Source organism: Pyrus communis, chromosome 11 (assembly GCF_963583255.1).
Source record: "Pyrus communis chromosome 11, drPyrComm1.1, whole genome shotgun sequence".
Taxonomy (NCBI): Eukaryota; Viridiplantae; Streptophyta; class Magnoliopsida; order Rosales; family Rosaceae; genus Pyrus; species Pyrus communis.
Window position 1 is genome coordinate 23,272,988 of NC_084813.1, and position 20,952 is coordinate 23,293,939.

The 20,952-nt window shown below is 35.8% G+C and overlaps 3 protein-coding genes across 7 annotated transcripts; all 3 read right to left on the reverse strand.

The window, feature by feature from the left end:
* Positions 1–489: 489 nt before the first annotated feature.
* On the reverse strand, positions 490–5,524 carry LOC137708227 (uncharacterized). Its single transcript, XM_068447259.1, has 7 exons — positions 5,406–5,524; positions 2,825–3,243; positions 2,223–2,372; positions 1,832–2,090; positions 1,531–1,749; positions 1,252–1,394; positions 490–981 (listed from the first exon to the last, which is right to left on the reverse strand). Exons 2-7 carry the CDS (start codon positions 3,188–3,190, stop codon positions 682–684), a joined length of 1,437 nt encoding a protein of 478 aa, XP_068303360.1. The 5' UTR covers positions 3,191–3,243; positions 5,406–5,524; the 3' UTR covers positions 490–681.
* LOC137708228 (uncharacterized) lies at positions 3,662–5,542 on the reverse strand. Its single transcript, XM_068447260.1, has 2 exons — positions 5,406–5,542; positions 3,662–5,028 (listed from the first exon to the last, which is right to left on the reverse strand). The coding sequence occupies exon 2, from the start codon at positions 4,914–4,916 to the stop codon at positions 4,107–4,109; it is 810 nt and encodes a 269-aa protein (XP_068303361.1). The 5' UTR covers positions 4,917–5,028; positions 5,406–5,542; the 3' UTR covers positions 3,662–4,106.
* An 11,432-nt stretch (positions 5,543–16,974) lies between these two features.
* LOC137708621 (topless-related protein 1-like) lies at positions 16,975–19,447 on the reverse strand. 5 transcript variants are annotated; one of them, XR_011064817.1, is made up of 7 exons: positions 19,305–19,447; positions 18,967–19,193; positions 18,790–18,851; positions 18,501–18,655; positions 18,216–18,310; positions 17,786–17,851; positions 16,975–17,690 (listed from the first exon to the last, which is right to left on the reverse strand). XR_011064817.1 is itself a non-coding variant. In XM_068447740.1 (5 exons), the coding sequence occupies exons 2-5, from the start codon at positions 19,101–19,103 to the stop codon at positions 17,664–17,666; spliced, it is 345 nt and encodes a 114-aa protein (XP_068303841.1). In that variant the 5' UTR covers positions 19,104–19,193; positions 19,305–19,447; the 3' UTR covers positions 16,975–17,663. The 5 variants fall into 5 exon arrangements, 1 of the variants encoding a protein (XP_068303841.1); XR_011064814.1 differs by having other exon boundaries at positions 18,196–18,310; XR_011064815.1 differs by lacking the exon at positions 18,790–18,851 and having other exon boundaries at positions 18,196–18,310.
* Positions 19,448–20,952: the final 1,505 nt, after the last annotated feature.

The window sequence follows — 20,952 nt, forward strand, 5'->3', positions numbered from 1 at the left end:
TTTTAAGTTTTGAGTAAATTACTACTAGAATTAACGTCTATATGAAGGCTTATATTGGGGTTTTAATTCAAATTATTCATATTATTATCAATTAAACTTTAGAGTTTTCTCTATTTTATGGTAGATTCCGGAGTACTCATAAATTTCAGCTTATGCTCTTGAATTTGACGCTTGTCGATCCTTCTATTCTTGTACCCCGCTACGTCAGTTTTCAGCATCCTACTAATGAATTACAAAAATAGATGGCTATTAATACAAAGTATTACCAATAAACTTTTTTTTTTAAATTTTTTATTTTATTTCAAGAAATTTTTCAGTGTAACTATCACATAGCCACATAGTATTACTAATTCATTCATGTCATAACACGTGAATCTATTTATTAACATTATATCTTAAGTTTTTTACCTATCAACTATGTCGTTTACCCCTATTATAACACATAAATTAGTAGCACGCTATTATGGTGTGACGTATTCGAAGTAAAACACAAGAAGAAACTTTGTATTGCACCTTTTGCTTCTGTACTATAATATCATGCAATCTTCCACTACAAGTAATTGAATACAACTTTAGGATGTTAAATAACAAAAACATTATGATTCATAACCATTCATGAGTAAGTAAATTCAAGAGGTGAAATCTCCACCGGAAAATTTGCATGTTGCATAACATGTTATGTCATCGTTTGCGCCCTGAGACGGTCTTTTTCACAACTCCAACCGAGACCAAAAACTGATCGAGGGATGATAAAGTCTTCATGTCATCGGGAGGGAAATAGCTCGCAGCCTTTCCCAATAGTGATGTGAAGAGAAGAGAGAGTGATGGGCGAGTGACATAAGGCTCATCCAGAAGGTCATCCAGAAAGGCAAATGCAGCTAACAAATCAGACCTGCCTGCGTTGATTGGTGCTGCAAAATGAGCAGGGATTATTCTCTTGAACCTCCAGTCCCGCGCGATTCCATCAACCCAATCCCTGACCTGAATTATGAAAATGCTTTGAGACACAAATGGTCATAGTGCTGAAATGCATACAAGTTCCAACAATTTCTTGTCATCTTTGTTTGATAAATGAATACAAGCAGAGTGTTGGTCTGGTTATTACACACACACACACACCGAAAAAAGATGTCTGAATATCATTTAACCACGCCTTTGTCCCTTAGTTAGCAATAACATTTGGCGATTTCACTAACTAGTTTGCATACCGAAAGCGAGCTAAATTGAATACAATCAGAACGGTTCAACTACCTTTTCAGGAACTTTGTTGAAGACAAGAGTCTTTACAATGGGTGAAACAATCAGCTTCTGTGACATCTGAGCAAAGCTAGCATTCGGTTCCAACAGATTTGATGGACCAAGAAACAAAATTTGAAGAACCATTCGTTCCCAACCTACACCGAAAAGTTCATTTTATTTAAAACTTTTTTCAGCAAAACATACATGATAACTCTCCAATTGGATTACCATTTTACCAAAAATGACGCCATAATGAAATTTCGGATTGGAATGGAGGAATGGAGATTCTACCTTTTTGACGGTTCATCTTGTTGTCAACTACTGGTTCTTGAGATACTTTTTTTCCTTTGCTAAGAAGTTTTACCGCCAAGCCATTCTTTGCAGATGCCAACAAGGATTCTTTGCTGATACAATCAGGTGGCTGTCTTGGCACAAAAATTACAGCATCTGTTACCAGTAGAGTTCTGGAACGCTTATGATAGAAAGCTACCTCCACATATGGCCCGATACCTGAATATCCACAAAAAAATGAGTTTTTGCAGTTACTTTATAAAAATGAAGTCTCGGATGGCACTTTTGCACTTTGCATTACCAACTTCTGGTGAGCTGAGAACTTTCTGCTCAATCTCATCCGTCCATGGAGTGGAAAAATCCTCGTCTTGTAAGGTTTTAGCACGAAAGATCCCAAAAAACTCCAGCGGGAGATTCAAAGGCCAACTCCATTGCCTTGGTGCCACCCATACCTGAGCTCGAGGGAACTCTCTAGAGAACGGACCAACAAAAATTTTGTGCTCATAAGCAAATGTAGGAAGAACTATGTATTCTACGGGAGCCCCCAACTCTTTCAGAAGCTGGCAAGAGACAAGAACACTCATAACAAAAGTTGGATAACAAAAGCACGGATATGCAGAAATTCACGGATCCTCGGAGAAGATTCAGCAAGAAAAAGGTATAAATGGAAAGAATTGTAAGCAAAATATAACCTGAATACACTCTTTGGTTGGAGCGATGGGCGCATGGACCCACAATCCTCCGGATTTTAGTTTGATGACTGTCATTCTAATGTTGGTTGACACACTGCTGAAGCCTAATGCTTGCTCTTGCTCAAATAACCATATGCAGCCTTTCACAGCCTACGAACACGCGGAAAAGAGAGTAAACTTACTGCAAAAGCTACAATTCACATGAACATACAATCACTCGGGTCATCCAGGGTAAAAACTTGCTGTGCACTCAAAGATCATAGCTTTGTGTATCCTGGTTACTTGATCGATACATAACTTGTTCAACCAATAAGGCACCCCGAGAATCAAAATCTACAAGGCCGTCTTTGAAGTTTTGGACATTCAACGGTGAAAAGTTCTCTCTTCATTGATTTTTACCATCCGAAAAGCTCTAATAAACATGCTTCTACTAGGGTGAGAAAAAGGACATGAAAACCGAAAACATTGGAAGATCAGAATTTCAGTGCGAGCATAAACATATCATGTCATAAGCCAAAACCACCAAATTTTAAGCCATTATCTGCTGAAAACAACTACGAATATATTAATTGGAATAAAAGCAAAGAATAAAACGAGCTTACCTCAGTCCTAGTAGTGCTTCTATTGAGAAAAGGACCCAGTGGAAAAGGAAACCCGGTGAAGTTGATATAAAACCGGTCGCCACCGCGGCCTCTGCTGCCACTGATGGTGGTGGAGTTTGTGGCAGCAACCACCAAATTGATGCCATTTCTGCTCTTGTTTCCGGGTCTCAACTGAAAACAAAAACCCTTCAAGGACCCGCCAAAAAGACTGGAACTTGGCTCTCTGCGAGAGATTGGGTTCTGAAAAATGGAGGATTTTGGAGAAGAAACGGCAATGGCTGCCATTGTTTTTCTGAAACTTTTTGTTAGCACTTTGCCTTCGGCACCACTAGGAGAGGAGTGGTGCATAACATAATGCATAGTCATAGGTTGCAATACCAGGTTGTGCTTTTGACACGTGGAGGATCCAGTCCGATTGTCTGGCATGGATTTTATAAGAATTTTTAGAATTATTGTGGATGGTAGGGATAGACAGGCTAGATAAATAACTTCTTGAGGAGAAAAGGAGGAAGCATCGAGAAGTTTCGAACCAATTTCATCGATGGTATATTTCTTGAGCAAGATTATGAATTTCATTTGGTCAATGTATTTTAACGCTTGCGATTTTAAACCCAAAAGTTTACTGATTGTTGCAATTCGAGGACAATGACTAATTCCGTCCATTTCTTTTTACACAACGTTAGCATGTAGGCGTAAATCGCCTACATTTGCCCCTAATGTGTGTTTTTCGATGAAATTGCCTACATTTGCCCCTAACGTGTGTTTTTCGATGAAATTTTATCAAAACTATGCCGTCGTCCTACAATCTCAACAACTACAAACATAATATCGCGAAAATTGAAACAAACAAACAAGCATATACTAATGACTCGAGCCCGAGCGCTCTTACAAAAAATATGTACAACCAAAAATTCAAAACCCACTACTAATCACCTACAACTATGTTGCAGCAAAGGCAATAGAAACTACAAAACATATTTATTTCAACACAAATCTTCATACAAACAAGAACCCTGTAAAACCTAATCAAACTGTATTTCTAGCAAAAGCATTGCCATAGGCGGTGAAGTCGTTATCTTCGTGAAACAAAATCTCCGAAACTAACTTGCCCGACCCAACATCTATGAGAGCTGAAATGATTCCGGCAATAACAATGCATCTTAGAACCTGGTAAGTTGTCGAATTGCATACTAAAAGTACGGATAGAAGGCGCCACTGACGTGTAGGAGCAAAGTTGTATTCATAGTGCTTGTGAACAAAAAAGCCAACAGCGCCTCGGCCCTCAGGTGAGGATTTCCCTAACAAGCCAATCCAAACTAGGATATGCAAAGTACAGAAGAAGAAATGACGGGAGAGCAAACACAACAGTGATGACTATGTACAAAGCCAATATGGCGGCACAGGCAGGTATTACGTATAAGATGATCAGGAGAAATATGACAACCAGCGGGAACTTTGCTGTCAAATGAACGAAGAAAAACAGTGACTTCCGAATCGAAGAATGCAAGCGCTCCACACTAAGGTAATTATTGACAGGGCCATGATTGTGATTCGATCCAGATTGCTCGATATGGCGAATATGTTGCCCCCTCCTGTGGGTACCGTGGCTTGTTTGAGTTCCCACAGATACGTTTCCATTAGCCGGCCAGACTGACTGATTATCACCAGAGAAGGTAGAACTAGATTTCGGCCCCCTATCACCATTCATGCTCTCAACCATCCAGAGAAGAAAGTAGTTCTTGCGAGGGAATCTGAGATTTCCCCTGTAAACAAGCCGGAAGGACAATAGATTGCACCAAGGGCAGGATATAAAAAGCGGAAGCTGAACTGGTAAAGTGGGGAATTTCACAACCGCCCATTGCAATCCCAGAATGCAATTCTTACAGAGGGTATGGCCACACCATAAAACGTAGGGCACATTTTCAACAATGTTGAACGATTCCCAGCATATGGGGCACTCTAGTCCTTCCTCTCTGCCAACGATCGAAGAACTCTCGTCATCAGAACATTCGAGAGCTGCTTGGATCGGCTTTAGAGGGTCGTTTTTCAATCCAACACTTCCAGCTATGCAGCTGGATGCAAAATTCCACATTTTTTTACCACAACCACCGTCTCACTAACACATCATCACTAACTAAAATTACTTAGCAGTATCTCAAAGCAACCATGATGAAGCTACACTAAGGCATTAGTAAAACTCAGACCTGAAGAAAAACACACAGTAAATTTATCAGGAAACTGGACTTTTTTTAACCGCACTTGCTATTAAACTAATCACATTTTATGCTTTGGGATTAAACAAATCACAGATGCATCTACACATTACATCTATGAGTTCAAATAACCAGAACATTCAGACGAATCAGCGAAACATTACAAAATTACTGCACCCCCAAAACCCCAATTAAAAAATCAAACAATCCATAATTTAATAAAATTCGAAAAAGATCCAAACTTTAACAGCTAAAAAGAAACCCCATCAGAAATATTTAGCTCCAGGTCCGGAAAATCAACCCCGCAAGATCCAAATCAAAAGTCAAAGAATCAAACATGATAAAACAAAAGTGGGTTACGATCTTACCGATTGCAGGGGGCGATTTCGAATCGAATTTTTAAGTGAGAGATGGGGAGAGTCCTCAATCCTCTCTCTCTCTGAGCTGCGAAGAGGAGAGAGACAGAGAACTGAATCGAGATTTTTTTTCTTCTTTTGGGTTTTCGGGTATTTGGAAATTGGTTTTGAGCGGTGAGCGATGGAGTGGGTCACCTCACCTGCTGCTCGAAGCTCCGAATGTGGTCCAAGTGGCGTTTGGTTAAACGTGCTGCCGACGTCGTCACGTCGAAGTCGCTCTACTGGGCGGTTCAGAGTGGCAAAACGTTGCGTTTTGGTTATACTTCAGTTGGGCTTGAGATAGCATAGTCCATATCCAAATCTAGCAATTTTTGTGGATCTCATAATTCAAAGTTGGAGACTATATTATTGGGCTTCCAATTTGTGGCCCATTTATAATAGCCCAGAAACCAATCCCATTCCCAACAAAAACCTAAACTTTGTTAAGGTACTCATCTACCCAGAAATTCTCTCCTGCGCACGCGGGTTATGCACATGAATTGCGCATGGCCTGTATTAATAGTGGATTGATAACTTATCTATACTCTTCTATACGAATCCTCATTGTCAATTTTTTTCCTCTTTTTTTTTTTTCTATTTTGCCCTCATTTTTTATACACTATTGACAAAATAAGGGTAAAATAGTAATTTTGTACCTTTTGACAAAATGACAATCATATCTATATTTTTCCTATTTTACTTTCTTTTTTTTTTCTTTTTTTTTTTGAGAAAATGACAATCATATACTTATTTTTCTAATTTTACCCTCATTTTTGATACACAATATTTACATAAGGAGGACAAAACAGTAATTATATAATATTAAAAAAAATGTACTTATTAAGAGAAATTGTTCACACACATAAAGTGTGTGCTCTCTGCTAGTTTCTATTATATTGATAGTATATAAATATAAAACTATTATTGACACTTCAAAAATTTAATTATGCACTCCAAACTTTCTATATTTAAAAAGAAAATTACTCTGATAAGAAGTTCACAGTTAAATTTGTGGAGTGTCTATAATAATTTTCTATAAATACCGTACCATTGTTGTACTATCAATATGGTGGTGATATTAACTGGTGGTGATATTGACCGCTCATACCATGCGGACAACCTACGTGAAAAGTGAATTCATCCTCATCTACCTAGGTAACAAATTAATCTTTAAGTTCTTACAAACGAAAAATGAACATGACTCGGTGGGATTGAGATCATCTCTGATTCTCAAACTCTGGATCTTAAACTCTAAAGCTCACTGGCTTAGCAATCTGGATCATTCAAGAGAGAAATAAGGTGTGGTTTTGTGTGTAAGGTGGGCTAGTGAGATGGGACTAATGATGGCCGGATGATTTAAATTGAGTGGTCAGGATTGATGGGTCCGTCTTGAGATCCAAAGATGATGTCAATTTGACTATGTGAGAGCTTGTAGTTTTAAGTTTATTTTATGTTGGTTCGTTTAACTAAGCCTGTTGACTTATGTGCATATTTGCATTATTTTTGTGGTTGTTACTGGATGAATAACTTATTTTCTATTACGATGTTGATGCACTCTCTCTAGAAATTTACTGGTTATTTGCAGCAGGGGGATTATAACTGAACTGGTTATGAGCATTTACTTCTACGCATGTGTTTGCATTTTTAGTTTATTTTCAGTATAAACTTTTTTACTGACCTTAAGTACAAAGTGTTGTTGATGTACCCTCTCATGGAGTTGTGCTGGTTCTCTGTGACTGAATTTTAATGTAATTTGCAATTAATAAAATAATTATTAAATAAAGAAAGAATCTCTAAGTGGATAAACTATAGCAGATGTACATATTCATGATTGGGATCTACAACAAAATTAAGCCACACACATTGGTCTAACCTTCTTTACTATGTCGGGTGACACGGGGTTTATGCATTATCAACTTCAACTTTTGAGGTTGTGCATTTTGGAAAGAAAAGATTTTTCATTGTGTTCGAAATATAGAGTGGTATCACATGTTATTACATAAGTGGACGGATATTTAAAAAATAAAATTTTCCTTCAGTTATATAATTACATGTGGTATACCACCCTATGTTCTAGACACATTGAAAAATTTCTCTTTGGCAAGTTCCTCTCCAAATCCCCTCCCCTTTCCTTCCCTCTCTCATTTTCTTCTTTGTTTTTCTCTCTATATAAAAGTCAGAGTTTATGTGACTTAATCGTGACCGTTCAAAGTAGAAGCACAAACAGAAGTGTTTGTCAATCGTTCTTGTAATTGATTTAACTAATGGTTCACGCGATCATGCATGCCTCAACTATATATGTTGTATGGATACATATCATATCACATTTTATAGATTATTTAGATCGATGAATGAGATTTCATTGCGTCTATACATAAACTTGTCACGTGAATTTCACATGCATTCATCAACAGCTAAAATATGATCCAGTGTGTGGTCAATAATTGACAATCGTTGATGAATGTGAATCTATAAGCTCCATGCTTACATCCATCAACGAAGAACAATCACTCATAGGCGTACGAGCAGCTAGATTGCTAGAGCCGTAGTGTTCGCTAAACTAATACTATTGTATTACCGAATCTTGCTTAATGCTTACTCTAATTATTTTGTACTGTGGTCCCTAATCCATATATTAATGTTTGATTAGGGTTTGAAAGTAACGCCGGGAGACTTTTTAGTCCTTGAGTTTTGAAATGTAGTACGTACAGACTGTTGAATGTATTGACAACGAAGATTAATTAGCAATCGGAAAATGATTTATTCCTGTAATTTACAGGCCCTACGGCCTACGTGAGTAACGTTGTTGTCTTTTTCCATTATTTTTAAGCAAATTAGTGATGAGTATGCATGCCTAACTGTTTTGCTTTTAACACCAAAACTCCAAGAACCACTCCAGAACCAAGAATGTTGTTGTGATGCTAATAAATGAATGTCTTTTTTGTTATATGTGTGAGTCATCAAGGATCCACATGGACCATATCCATAACCATATCCACAAGGATTCACTGTAATTTGTTTCGTTAATTTAACATGGTAGTGATATCCATACATCTACTTTTTATTTTTCACACACTTCTCAATTTTTGGCTGTCGGATCCAATGAATCGAAGAAGATCAACAACAAAAAATTAATAAGGGTGTGTATGACTTAAAATAGGTATGTGAATAACACTATCCAATTAACAAAGTAGACTAGCTAGGTCATCTTAAGGGAAGGATAATATTTAGTTATTCATTAGTAAGCATGTATTCACTTTCTGATTTGGCTCAATAAAAAAATCATGTGTTCCTTGTTTTTTAAGTCCAAAAAAAATTAAATAGCATGTCTAACATAAAAAAGTGTTAGAATATCATTGGACAAAATCAAAAGGTGATACTCACTAATGAGTATCCAAGTATTATCCTTAAGAAAATGATAAACATCAATTTTGAGAGTAATAGAAAATTTTTGGACCAAAATAAAAAGAAGTGCAACTAATGGAATTACTAGGTAATTAAGAATAATGAACATTGGTAAGAATAAAGAATATTTACAAAATGAACATATATTAATTTCTAGTTTTATGTTTTTATACCCGATGATAGATTGAAACCTAGGTTCAATAGAGTGTATACCTTATTGCACTTATCTCTCTTTTCTTACATGATGGGAATGTCATATATACACTTTGTTGCACCAAGATCACAATGATTCCTTTAAAAAAACAAAGAGTTGCAAGTTAAGGACTTATGGATGCTAAGGGTTTATACTTCTTTGACAACTGCAGACCTTATGGATGGAGATTAAGAATCTTGATGGTCCCGAGCTTTGGTTCCAACTTGCTTCACTGCAAGCTGGGTAATCTCCAGTCTGAATCATACACATATGATGGTCTAAATTAGATCGATCACGATTCAGAAAAAAGGTTATGTGTCAAGTGGCACAAGTGAATATCAGAACTTTTAGAAGACAAAATTAATATATATATATATATATATGTATGATGTATATATGCCGATAAACATAGCTCTCACTTGATTAATATTGATCGATTATTCTGATTAATATCAGAATTTTAGAAGAATATCAATTGCTTCATTGGTTTTACATGGTCCAGGCCACAACCAGTGGCTTTCAAATATTTTACCCAAACTCACCAAATCTCAAAATTATTAATTATTTTGCATGTTATTTAAGCGTAAATAAATTAATTGAAAAGGAATCATTAACCATCAATTGTTTTTGTTACTTTTCAGAATTCCCATTTTCTAAACTTGTTATTTTCTATCCCAGTCAAGTCTCAACTTTGAATCTGATTAAAAATAAAATAAAAAAAAACCTCAACTTCTTTTATACTAAACTAGTAATAGCTGGCCCCGTGCACGGTGCACCACGTTTTGCAAAGAATAATGTGAACGATACGATATAGGACGAAAGTTTATACTGCTGAATATTTAATGCTCTCAGAATTAAGATTGATAAGGAATCTAAAAACAAGGGTCCTACCCTTCACAGTTCACAGGTCATGAGATAAGTTGATGAAAAATTGAGAATTGGATCCTCCATCCGGATCCTCTGAATTCTTCAATTTTGTTCATTCAACTGAAAATTGAACTTTCAGGAACTAATTAACTTTTTTTTTTTTACTATTCCTTTTCTTTCTCTATTTGAGAGGACTTGGTTCCAGTTTTGGGCAACCGGAGGCAAGAAGATGATGGTGTGGACGTGGTGGGTCGGCAATTGGATCCAGCACCCATCGAAGAATGCAGAAAATTGAAAGATCTGGAGAATTTGGATAGAAGGGATCCAGATAAAATCTTCTCAAGTTCCAAAAAGCAATAAAAATATTTGAATTTGTTTAAATTATTAGATTTGTTTGTCACTTAATTATAATATTGTAAACACGAAAATCATGTGACAAATGACAAGATAACACGTGTACAAAGAATATTTGTATTAATATAAATTTAGGGTTACAATCTCTTTACAACTTGATCCTCTCATTTGATCTCCGAAATGTAAGGTGTGTAGTGTTGTTGATCCAAGGGTCGCAATGACTTGATCTTGGCAATGGAAAAATGGGTATGTGTAGGGATGCTTGGTGGTTCGTCACGGGTTTGACGAAGGTTGCGGCGAGTTTTCCGAATCTTCTTGAGTGTTTGAGTGTTTGGGGGTTAGAGTACTTGAGAGCTTCAAAGTTTCAAAACTTCAGCGTTTGGGTGTGAATGATTTTTTTATCCCATCTTCTTTGTCTTGGAGCCTCGTATTTATAGATTATCTAAGCTTTGCCTACGAATGGATTTGGCCTTAATTGTGGGCTTGATTAATTGACGAAAAAATCAAGACTTGATTTGATATGACCGCATCAATTTATATTTGAGTTAATTAAATTAAAATCAAATAAATCAAATAATTCCTTTCTGCCAAGTGTTGACACGTGTCACTGTTGATGACTCGTCGGATTTGTGAGACATATGGTGTATGCCATGTATACCCTTGCATATCAAAACTTTAATGTGTTGTGAATATTTATTTCACCAAAATTTCAATGTCAACAATTATATCAGTTTGGAAGGTTATTCTTAATTATTTGACGAAACTACAAGATGTTTATCTCATCAAGTACAGGAAACTGGTAAAGTGACAAGTAGTGATGACCCCATTTCCTAATGTGAAGAATACGTGTTGGATTTGTAGTTATATGCAGTTTATGTACACACTTGTTTTAAGGAACCTTCCACTCAGAGGAAAAGAGTAAAATTACATAAACAAAAATGGCCATGAGAAAAGAAAACAATGCGGCCATCCACTCAGAGGAAAAGAGTAAAATTACATAAACAAAAATGGCCATGAGAAAAGAAAACAATGCGGCCACTTTCAGTTTTCAAGCGAATCCTATAAACATAGATGATGGGGCTGAAGAGTCGGATTTTCTGGGGTTTTACACTTTTTTATATATGATTTTGATAACACTAAAAGTATTGAGAAAATTCTCAAACGATGCTTAAGCCATACATATCAAAATTAATTTTAAGTATGACTTTCTTAAGATTGAGTTAATTAACATTGAGTGGTTTTGTCACTTGGTATTACAGTTTAATTATTAACTATATGCAATGTCACATCCCGGCCCAGGTCCCCACTATAATCCAGGCCCGCTCCATCATCGTAGCACTATATTGTCCGCTTTGGGGCCCGACCATGCCCTCACGGTTTTGTTTTTGGGAACTCACACGATAACTTCCCAGTGGGTCACCCATCATGGGAGTGACCTCGCGCACTACTCGCTTAACTTCAGAGTTCCGATGGAACTCGAAGCCAATGAGCTCCTAAAAGGCCTTGTGCTAGGTAGGGATGATAATATACATATAAAGATCACTCCCCTAGGTGATGTGGGATCTTACATACAAACTATATATCCATACTATAGAGAAAAAAAGAAGAAGATGAAGGTTTAGAAGGAATGAAAACTTCTATTGATATCTTGTGATTTGAATATACTAACAAAAATGAGAGAGTACTCACAAATTATATTCATAAAAGAGACAACACCGGTTGTCCAATTCTCAAGTTTACGAACTAACAAATTCTATAACCTTCTAACAAACTATTCTAACAACTCACATCAACTAGACCAATCTATGCCAATAACCAATCACCATCATACACATGTTAATACTAATGCCACTCTCCACTTGTAATTAAGTGGAAAATCTTAAGGTTTGACTCTCATTGTGCGTTCAATACTAAATTATTATAGCAAGTCCATAATGTAACTTAACCTAGTTAACAACCCCCTTTAAAGTAAATAATCTGTTTATATTTTGAGAAAAAAAAAATCTCTTTATATTAAGAAACATTGTATGCTTTTAAGGAGATCCTAATAAAGAGAAATTTCAGTAAGTGGTATTCACCTTATAATTAGTTGAAGAGAAATATTGTCTCCAATTTATTAACCTTAGTTGGAGAGGTGATTTTTTCGAATTGACGTATTCTAAAAAACAAAATGATCATAGGCATATGCCGAAGGATGAAATTATTTATCGACCTAAATCGAATTTCTTATAATTATTTTCACCTTTTAGGTTTAGGAACAAACCAAATTTTCTGATTGGTGGATTAAGGCAGATCAAATATGAAATATCCCGAAGGAGCCAACCAAAGTTGAGAGGCTGAGAGTAATCGATGGTGACAACAGGGAAGGCAAGTTCTTCCAACTACTGGGAAGATTCCAAGGTACGGCATATAATTGAGTACGGAAAATTATGATTAGATGGTGCCACATATGAGCAAAGTGCGTCTCTCTCTCTATATATATATATATATAGGTACGGCATATAATTGAGTACGAAAAATTATAATTAGATTGTGCCACATATGAGCAAAGTGTGTGTGTGTAGAGAGAGAGAGAGAGAGAGGGGCAAATATTTTTATAAACTTTTTTACACTTTTTTGTAGCCTTTATTATGGAAAAAAAATTAAAACTAAAATTAAAAAGAGAAGAAACCCTAGTTATAATTGTGAAAATAAAAAAAGGAGGTATGCAACCTCCATATCCCCACGTCTGCAACTTCCATGCCTTGAATCTTCATTAGGTAAGCAAAATAAAACCTTAAATTTTATATTATTGTTCATAATGTAGGATGGTAAATTTAGGTTTTGAAAAATCTTTTTATTTTTGTCAGGTCATATTTCATGATTTTTTTACTGTTAAATCATGGTTTTATTTTTTTTGTTACTATTAGGATTATTTTTTATAAAATGAAAGAAGAGAGGCACTACAGACCTCATCGGCAAAGGAAAGATTTCATGTTTTTGTGTTATTAGGATTCAAATGATTATTTTTTTTTCAATTTTATTCTATTAGAGATTTGTTTTTAATTTAGATTAGTATTTTCCTTAATAATTATAGTCTACATCATCATTCAAATTTTTTTTTTTTTTTTTTAGTCAAGCGATAGCATTAGTAAGTTAGATGTTAGATTAGCCACATACGAGGTTCGAACATACGCCGTTATGCAAGGGCACTACACAATTTCTATCACTGTGGTAAATGACCACTTGTCATCCAAATCATTTAATGTTTAAAATTCTTCACATCACTCTTAATCGATTTAGACTGTTAAATATTATAAAATCTAAAAATTACATAGAAGTGTAAAAGTGTTTGTAAAAATATTTGTCCCTTGATATATGTATGCTTACGATCTATTCAATTATTGATGAAAATACAAATATTATCATATTACATATCACTATTGATGTTGGCGTTTCTGGTCTCTATGGTTTCCTTGTACCCGTAGAATTCCAAACTCTGTAGGTCCCGAAATTAGGGTAAAAGGATGAGTGAAATCATCTTCTTTTTTTTTTTTTTTTTTTTTTTTTTTGTAAAAATATATGAGCTCGTTTGGAAGTGCTTTTAAAATAATTGAAATTATTTTTAAAGAAAAAATTTTTTAGGTTCCAAAAGCACTTGAAGTGTTTTCTGCAAGAAGCATTAGCACTCCAAGTGCTTTTCCAAGATTCACTTGTATACAAATTATTGGTTTCAAAAACATATTTACCAAAAATGCTTTTAGCTATTTTAAAAACCCTTCTAAACGTCATATAATGTCAAAGACAAAAAAACAGAGAAAAAAAAAATACACACACACACACACACAAGAGTTTTGGATAATGTAGCCCGAGGATTTGTCCATAGGCCACTCGATTTAGTTTCATACGGGTTCTGAAATGGTAATTTGATTTGAAAAGCTTTTCTGAAAATGAAAGTGAGGACAATATGTGTTGGAAAATGGCAGTTCTGTACATGTTGTTAGGAGATATAATGTGGAAATAGAGCCGTGTATGATAACAATAATAGAACTGCAGTTCTCTCTGTTTTCTCTCAAATTCCTCCCTCTCAATACATCTTCCTTATTCATCTTAACATATATATATATATCCCATCAGATAGTGGCTGCCCCGTTTGTGTATTTATAGGCATCTGCATGCCTGTTCTTACAGGCAACAAAATCCTTGGGTTTAACAGTTCCAACTCCTTTTTACCGAAACAGTATCGCAGCTTTTGGCTGAAACCAGTCAATTGAACTTCCCCAATTTTTACGCCATATGCATGAAGGAAAAGAAGTCTGAAGCTTTTCAACGAGGAGCCAAAATCATTGCATGCGAACCGAAGCAACCTCGCAATTCACAGTATTCTATACAACATTTGGCCAGTAGAGTTCTCAGAAAATATTATTAGAACTAATATTTCCATTTATCACTTCCACTTCAAACCAAACCGGTGGATCTCAATCTAACTTCCATTCAAAACAATAATTAATATTTAAACATCAAAATAAAATATTGTTGGGGATAAAAATGTAGAAAGAAATTAATGAGAGAAATTGGGAGGAGAAATCAAAGTGTGTCATTTCATTATCTTTAGACCCTTTTGTACAGGGTAAGAGTAATTTGGAGGAAAAGCCAAAATGTGTCTAATTTATATTAATGATCACTAAAGATTAAGTATCAATTGGTTACGAATATTGACACCCACGTAGACACAAATATTAACAACAAATATGAAATTTTTTAACAGTTGTGTTTCAAAAAAATTAGGCACAAAGTCCAAAGGAAAACGTTGCCTGCGTACAACCGATATAGCACTACTAGAAATTTGGCTATCAGCCACCCTTTTCATTTAGTGGTTATTGTCAAGTGTTGCCACTCACATTGGTGGCAAACCTCTATGCCCACCAAGCACCCACTAAACTAGAGAGTGTGGCCTATGTAGAGGACTCTATTGTAACAATGACTACCAATATTTCATTGGTGCCTTTCCTGCAGTGCCACCCATATTCACATCAGTGGCAAAATTGCAAAATAATATTAAAAAAAGAGGATGCCCTGTGTGGGCACCCAGATTTGAATAGGAATATTTCCTTTTTTTTTTTTTTTTTTTTTGTGAGGAAACAAATTGTAAGATCTTTGATATAAGAATATACTACAAATTTGCATAACTGATCTTTAATACAATTTTGAACAAATGTTGGGACTCAAACTTTGAAAAGTGTTTGAAGACTCTGTTTCCAAAGAGCTTAATCATGTCATGCCAATCTCTCTTTGGCGATCAAACCATTGTCTCTCCAGGTGGGATGTTTGAGCTAGGTTTCTTCAAACCAGGTCAGCTTTCAAACTACTATATAGGTATATGGTACTCCAAGCAAGTAGTATCTAAGAGCAAGTAGTATCTGAGAGGACTGTTGTTTGGGCAGCAAATAGGGAAATACCAGTCAAAGGCAGCAGCAGCAAGAGCAGATGATGATGATGATGCTGCGATGGGAGTTCAAACTAAACATCAAAATATTAGAGAGAATTGAAGCAAAGAAATACTCAAAAAATTACATTCACATATCCCAAAACAATATAAAAAATAAAAAAAAGAAAAAAGGAACAGAAATCTGGAAGAAGATGAAAAAATCGATGCAAAACTCTGCTGCACTAAAAAAAAATCAAAGGCAAGTCCTGATCGCCAAATTTCGAGCACAAAGAGCTGATCGCTAGAAAGAAATACAAAAACACATTGTTACTGAAGTTTTACTTGCAGCTCATTAGCATAGGACCATGCAGATGGCTCTAGATTTTTACACAAATCTGGAGGGCACCAAGACTACCAACCATATGCTTAAAGGAACTTTAATTTGTTTGCATAACTACCTGCTAACCAAATCTTGAGCATATTGATAAACCATAAATTTAAACACGTAAGCGGCCAGATTGCAAGCACGAGACTAATTCCATACCTCAAACCGAAGGCGACGCGCTGTCTAGCAGTCCAAACCTTGATCCTTGATAAATTGAACTTCCTTCTTTGATCTAGCAATCCAAAAATAGATAAATTAGGCAGCATGTCATATCAATATAACACACCTATACGTACACACACATACCAAAACAGCCTACATTCAGATTTGCATCATATCCTTGTTTCTAACTCTCTGGGGAATTTTCACAAACACCCAATAGGCAAGATTTGCTTCAATATAAAAGAAATCTGATTTAGTCAGTGATCTCAATTGCATGTATATCTGAACGACCATGCTTGTTAGTCAGTCATGTTATAGGATGTATTTAACACTTACCAAGCGATTCTAAAACAACATCCTACATACATATTATGTTGTCAAACTATGAATCAAGACAAAACTTTCCTACTTTGGTAATGTAATCTCCTAGTCTAGTTCAATTTGGTTCCTGTATTTTGACTTGAAAACAATTTTGGTCCCTTAGAAGTTGCCAATGGCTCCCGAATTGTAACTGGAAAAAAACTCAACACAGCTATGAAAAATTAAAACTCGAGGCACCAAAGCGTGAAAAAAAAGAAACCAAAATAGTTAAATTTACCCTTTTATATCATACATACCATTAAAAATTTGTTTAGAGATAAAAATGGTAGTCATAGTAAAGAATCCAACTTGACCAAAGAAAGTGGATTTCCTCACTTTCTAGTGCTAACTAGCAAGCTTGCCCGCGCGGTGCTGCGGGTTTTGAAACTGTATAAAACATGTAGAAAGAGGCAAAAAGGTAGGTGTTATTCATTTGATCTCACAAAGACTGATATTATTGCAACACATTCCAACTGGAATTTAAAAAAAAAACATAAACCTTTACTTTCTATGAACTATCACCAGAATTCTTCTCTGAACAATCATCAAGGGAACATCCTTTCTACTTTTTTCATAACTTCCTAACCATGCTCAGAAAGATTAGGATTCAACAATCATCAAAGGAACATCCTTCAGATGATACAAATATTTAAGCATGAGCACACACCTCAAAAGAAAGGCAGAAGCTTGATGCAGGCCCATAAATCAAAAGAAAGCAGAAATCAGAAAAAAAAAATTGCTAAAAAGCAATGTGAGTCACAAAATATATGAAACCTAGATCAAACTTCTTGATAAAACCTAAGAATAACTCCACAAATTTCTGAGTTGTAAAAAAAAATTCAGAATCCCAGATCAAATTTCTTGATAAACTTTAAAAACCCCAATTCAGATGCGGAAAATACATGAGGGACTAATTTTAGCCATATTAGTTGTTTGCATTAGGTTTTGAGAAACTCAAGTACGGAACAGAAAATGAAATCAGATAAGTAATGTTATATTCAAAAGATGAACACTAAACGTGTGATAAAGATGACAATGAAATTGAATTACGGGTTCTTACCGTGCCCTTTGTGAAGTGTCCTTAGTTGAGCAAAATATTCAGATATTTTCCTGATAGGCTTCCACCTAAAAAGGTAAAAGCAGAACATCAAAAATCATGCAAGCGTCCCTGTAGAACCTTTCCAACCTGATGAAAAATAAGGGAAGAGATCAAGACTGACCTGCTCAGCTAAAAACTTGATTTCAACAAAATCTATTAATTGCACATCTTTGTTCTTCTCAGCAACCTGTTAGTCGTAAATTCAAGGATGAACATAGTATAGTAAGACTGTTAATTCACAACACGAACCAATTGATGGTACAAAATATAATCACCTAAGCCTAATCATCTTATATTAAAAAGACATCATACAATAACAATGAATGTTTTACAGTGTGCAAGTGAAGCAGCTTTCATTTGCTAATTTCTTAAGTCATAATGCAAGCTCGATTGCTGGATAAAAAAAAATAGGGACCAAGAAGACATCAAATCCAATGCAGACAGCAGATAAAATTGAACCCAAAAGGCAAAAGCCTTCTCTAACAAATAGGTACATATAAAGAGTCATTTGGGATATAGATATTGGTGGACCTGGAAGAATAGAGACGCACTGAGTAGGAGAGAACAAAGAGAGATAGTGGAATTTTGGAGGAATACCGGATGACGATGAACTGTGTAGCCATAGCTGTTGGTGGCGGTGATTCCGCTGCGAGAGACAGTTCGAAAAAAGGTAATCAATAAATCTTACAGAACTGTAATAATTCAGTCATGAGCTTCAAATCATTGACATTTCAATTATAAGGATTCATAATTTAAATTTTAAGATAGTATTAACGGTTTACAAAATTAGAAAGGTTCAAAGCCATTAACAATTATGTAACTCGGACTCTTCATACCTAGACTTTGCTCACTACAATCTCTATTTTAATCTTAGCGGCAAAGTTCTCTTCATATCTCATTACTTCACTCTTCTTTCTTCTTCGTTACCAAAATCATTTTCTTCATGTACTATCTGATCTATTCAGATTCTCCTCAGACAACAAATTGATGGCTGGGAAGAAAGAAGAAAACATGCATCAATAAAATTTCGAATTTTTAACCAGCTCTAATTTATAATTAATCTAAGTAAATACACAGCAACCACAACAATAAGAACTTTCAAATAGAAAAGTATCTATTAACTACCATGCAGAGGATCTTCCTAGATCCAACTTCCCACAGCCCTATGTCCCCCACATTGGTACCAACTGAAGCATATACAGAGAACAATCAACAGTCAATTATGAGCAGCAAGCATCTAGGGAAAAACTGTAGAGCCAAAGGTATACAAATAAATATAAGTAGCTACTTAAAAAATACAACCCAAGAAGTAGAGTCTGCTGTGAAGGATGAAAATCCATGCTCATGGGAATTGAGCCCTGATTCAAAGTCCGTGTGACATTCTTAGGCAAGTCATCAGGTGCATTCAAAGCTTGCCCTGGACATGTTACTGGCCACATGTTAACAGGGAGATTAATCCTAATCCCTGATTTCTTGGTATTCCTGTACAAACTGATTATGGCCTGATTTTTTTAAAATCATTCCATAAGCTACAACCACAACACAACCACAGCAATAAGAACTTTCATGAGCTGAATCTAAGCTTGCAAAAAGCATTCCATGAGCTGCAAAACGCAAATGCAACTGACTACTATGCATACCTTTGAATTTTTCAGATGCTTCTTCGGATATAGTTCATTGGAATCCAGTGTAGGTGGTGGTGCTAAAAGCATACATGTTCTTTGCTTCTTCCAATTTCTACATAAACACAAATTAACAGATTAATCTCCCAATTACAATACGTAGCATGAAATAACAAAAACAACCAATATAATCTGGTGCATTAAATGCTTTGCCCTCCCTCATTTTATACATCGTGGGAAAATATCAAACCCAAACAGAAGTCCTCTGAAATTATACATCTAGCAACTGATAATACATGCATGCTCTAAAATTATAAAAAGAAAATTTAAACACAAAATCCATCTGTAAATCGAAAACAACCTATTTACAACAGCACTTACTTGATTTGTTGCGTGAGCGCTCTTAGGAGCTTTATCAGAGTGCTCCAACCCAAGGTACTGCTCCCATGCACCATCAACATCTCTTCTCTGAGGAAAACAAAGGCCATAACAACGGAATTAAAAAATTCAGACACACTAAGAAAGACGAAAAACTCACCAGGAGACTCTAGGTTATGTGGGTAAGAAATGGATTTCGATCAAATTAAGAAAAAAGGCAAAAAACTTCTAACAGCTCAACGATTTCCAAGGAAAAGTAAATTAATTTCTGAAAGAAAATAGAAAAAATAAAGTACATGCAGAAAATCAAACATATCAACTTCCACACTAATCCAAAGCACAATTAATTGCATGAATATTAAATTAAACATGCAAATAATGAGATTGAATGTGCGAACCTGAACAAAACAACGAAATTGACGGCGGCGCGAGCATGGCTGAGATCACAGGCGGTAATTACATAGAAGTACATGCTGACCTCGCCGGGTTCCATCGGCCTGCCGATCTGGAGAAAGATGGCAACGCTAAACAGCAAGTAAGACGGCGATGCGGGAGAGAAAAAAACCTAGGTTCCAAAATACCCAAAAGGTGAGAACGGCGAAAGAAGCGAAATTGGGAAGAAGTCGAACTGGAAGGGCCATCGATGATGGACGCGTGGGCTAGAAGGGAAACGTCGTCCATTCGCTATGACGGAATCAAACCACACAGACAAAGGATGATCAACGCGTGGCAATCAGGGGCATAACAGATATTTAACTGTGCAAAGCAGCAGCAAAACGGCTAAGCAAGCTAAAAAATCAGGGGCATTTCCGCCCTTTTACTATTGCTGAACAGTGCTGGAACCCAACTGGGTTTTAGTATATATAATGATATATTTACCGTGAGACTACAAAAGCTTTATAAAAGCAGTTGCTTCTTTTTTAATTTGTCCATCAAAAATATTGCAACTGCAGATCCTGGGAATTTAAAAAAAAATTCCAAGCAAGAGATAAAATGTGATAGTTGTGGTTAAGGAGAAAATCACCATGTTCAGCTTAATTTTTTTAGAAGAACCCTCTTCACCTTAGTTTCACCCACAACCTTCCAAGGCTTCCATTCTTCTCGGCCCAGGTTGGAAACAACCTTGATTCACCTTCCTTGTCCCCAATCTTCAACATGCATACAGAAAGTGGAATTAAAATTTGAAATCTAGAATTGATCCAAAAAAAATCACTTACACTAGGGAACACCCATGAGGAGAGGATCATTTTTACCTCTTGGTTGAGGTCCAATTCAGGCAGACTTTGCT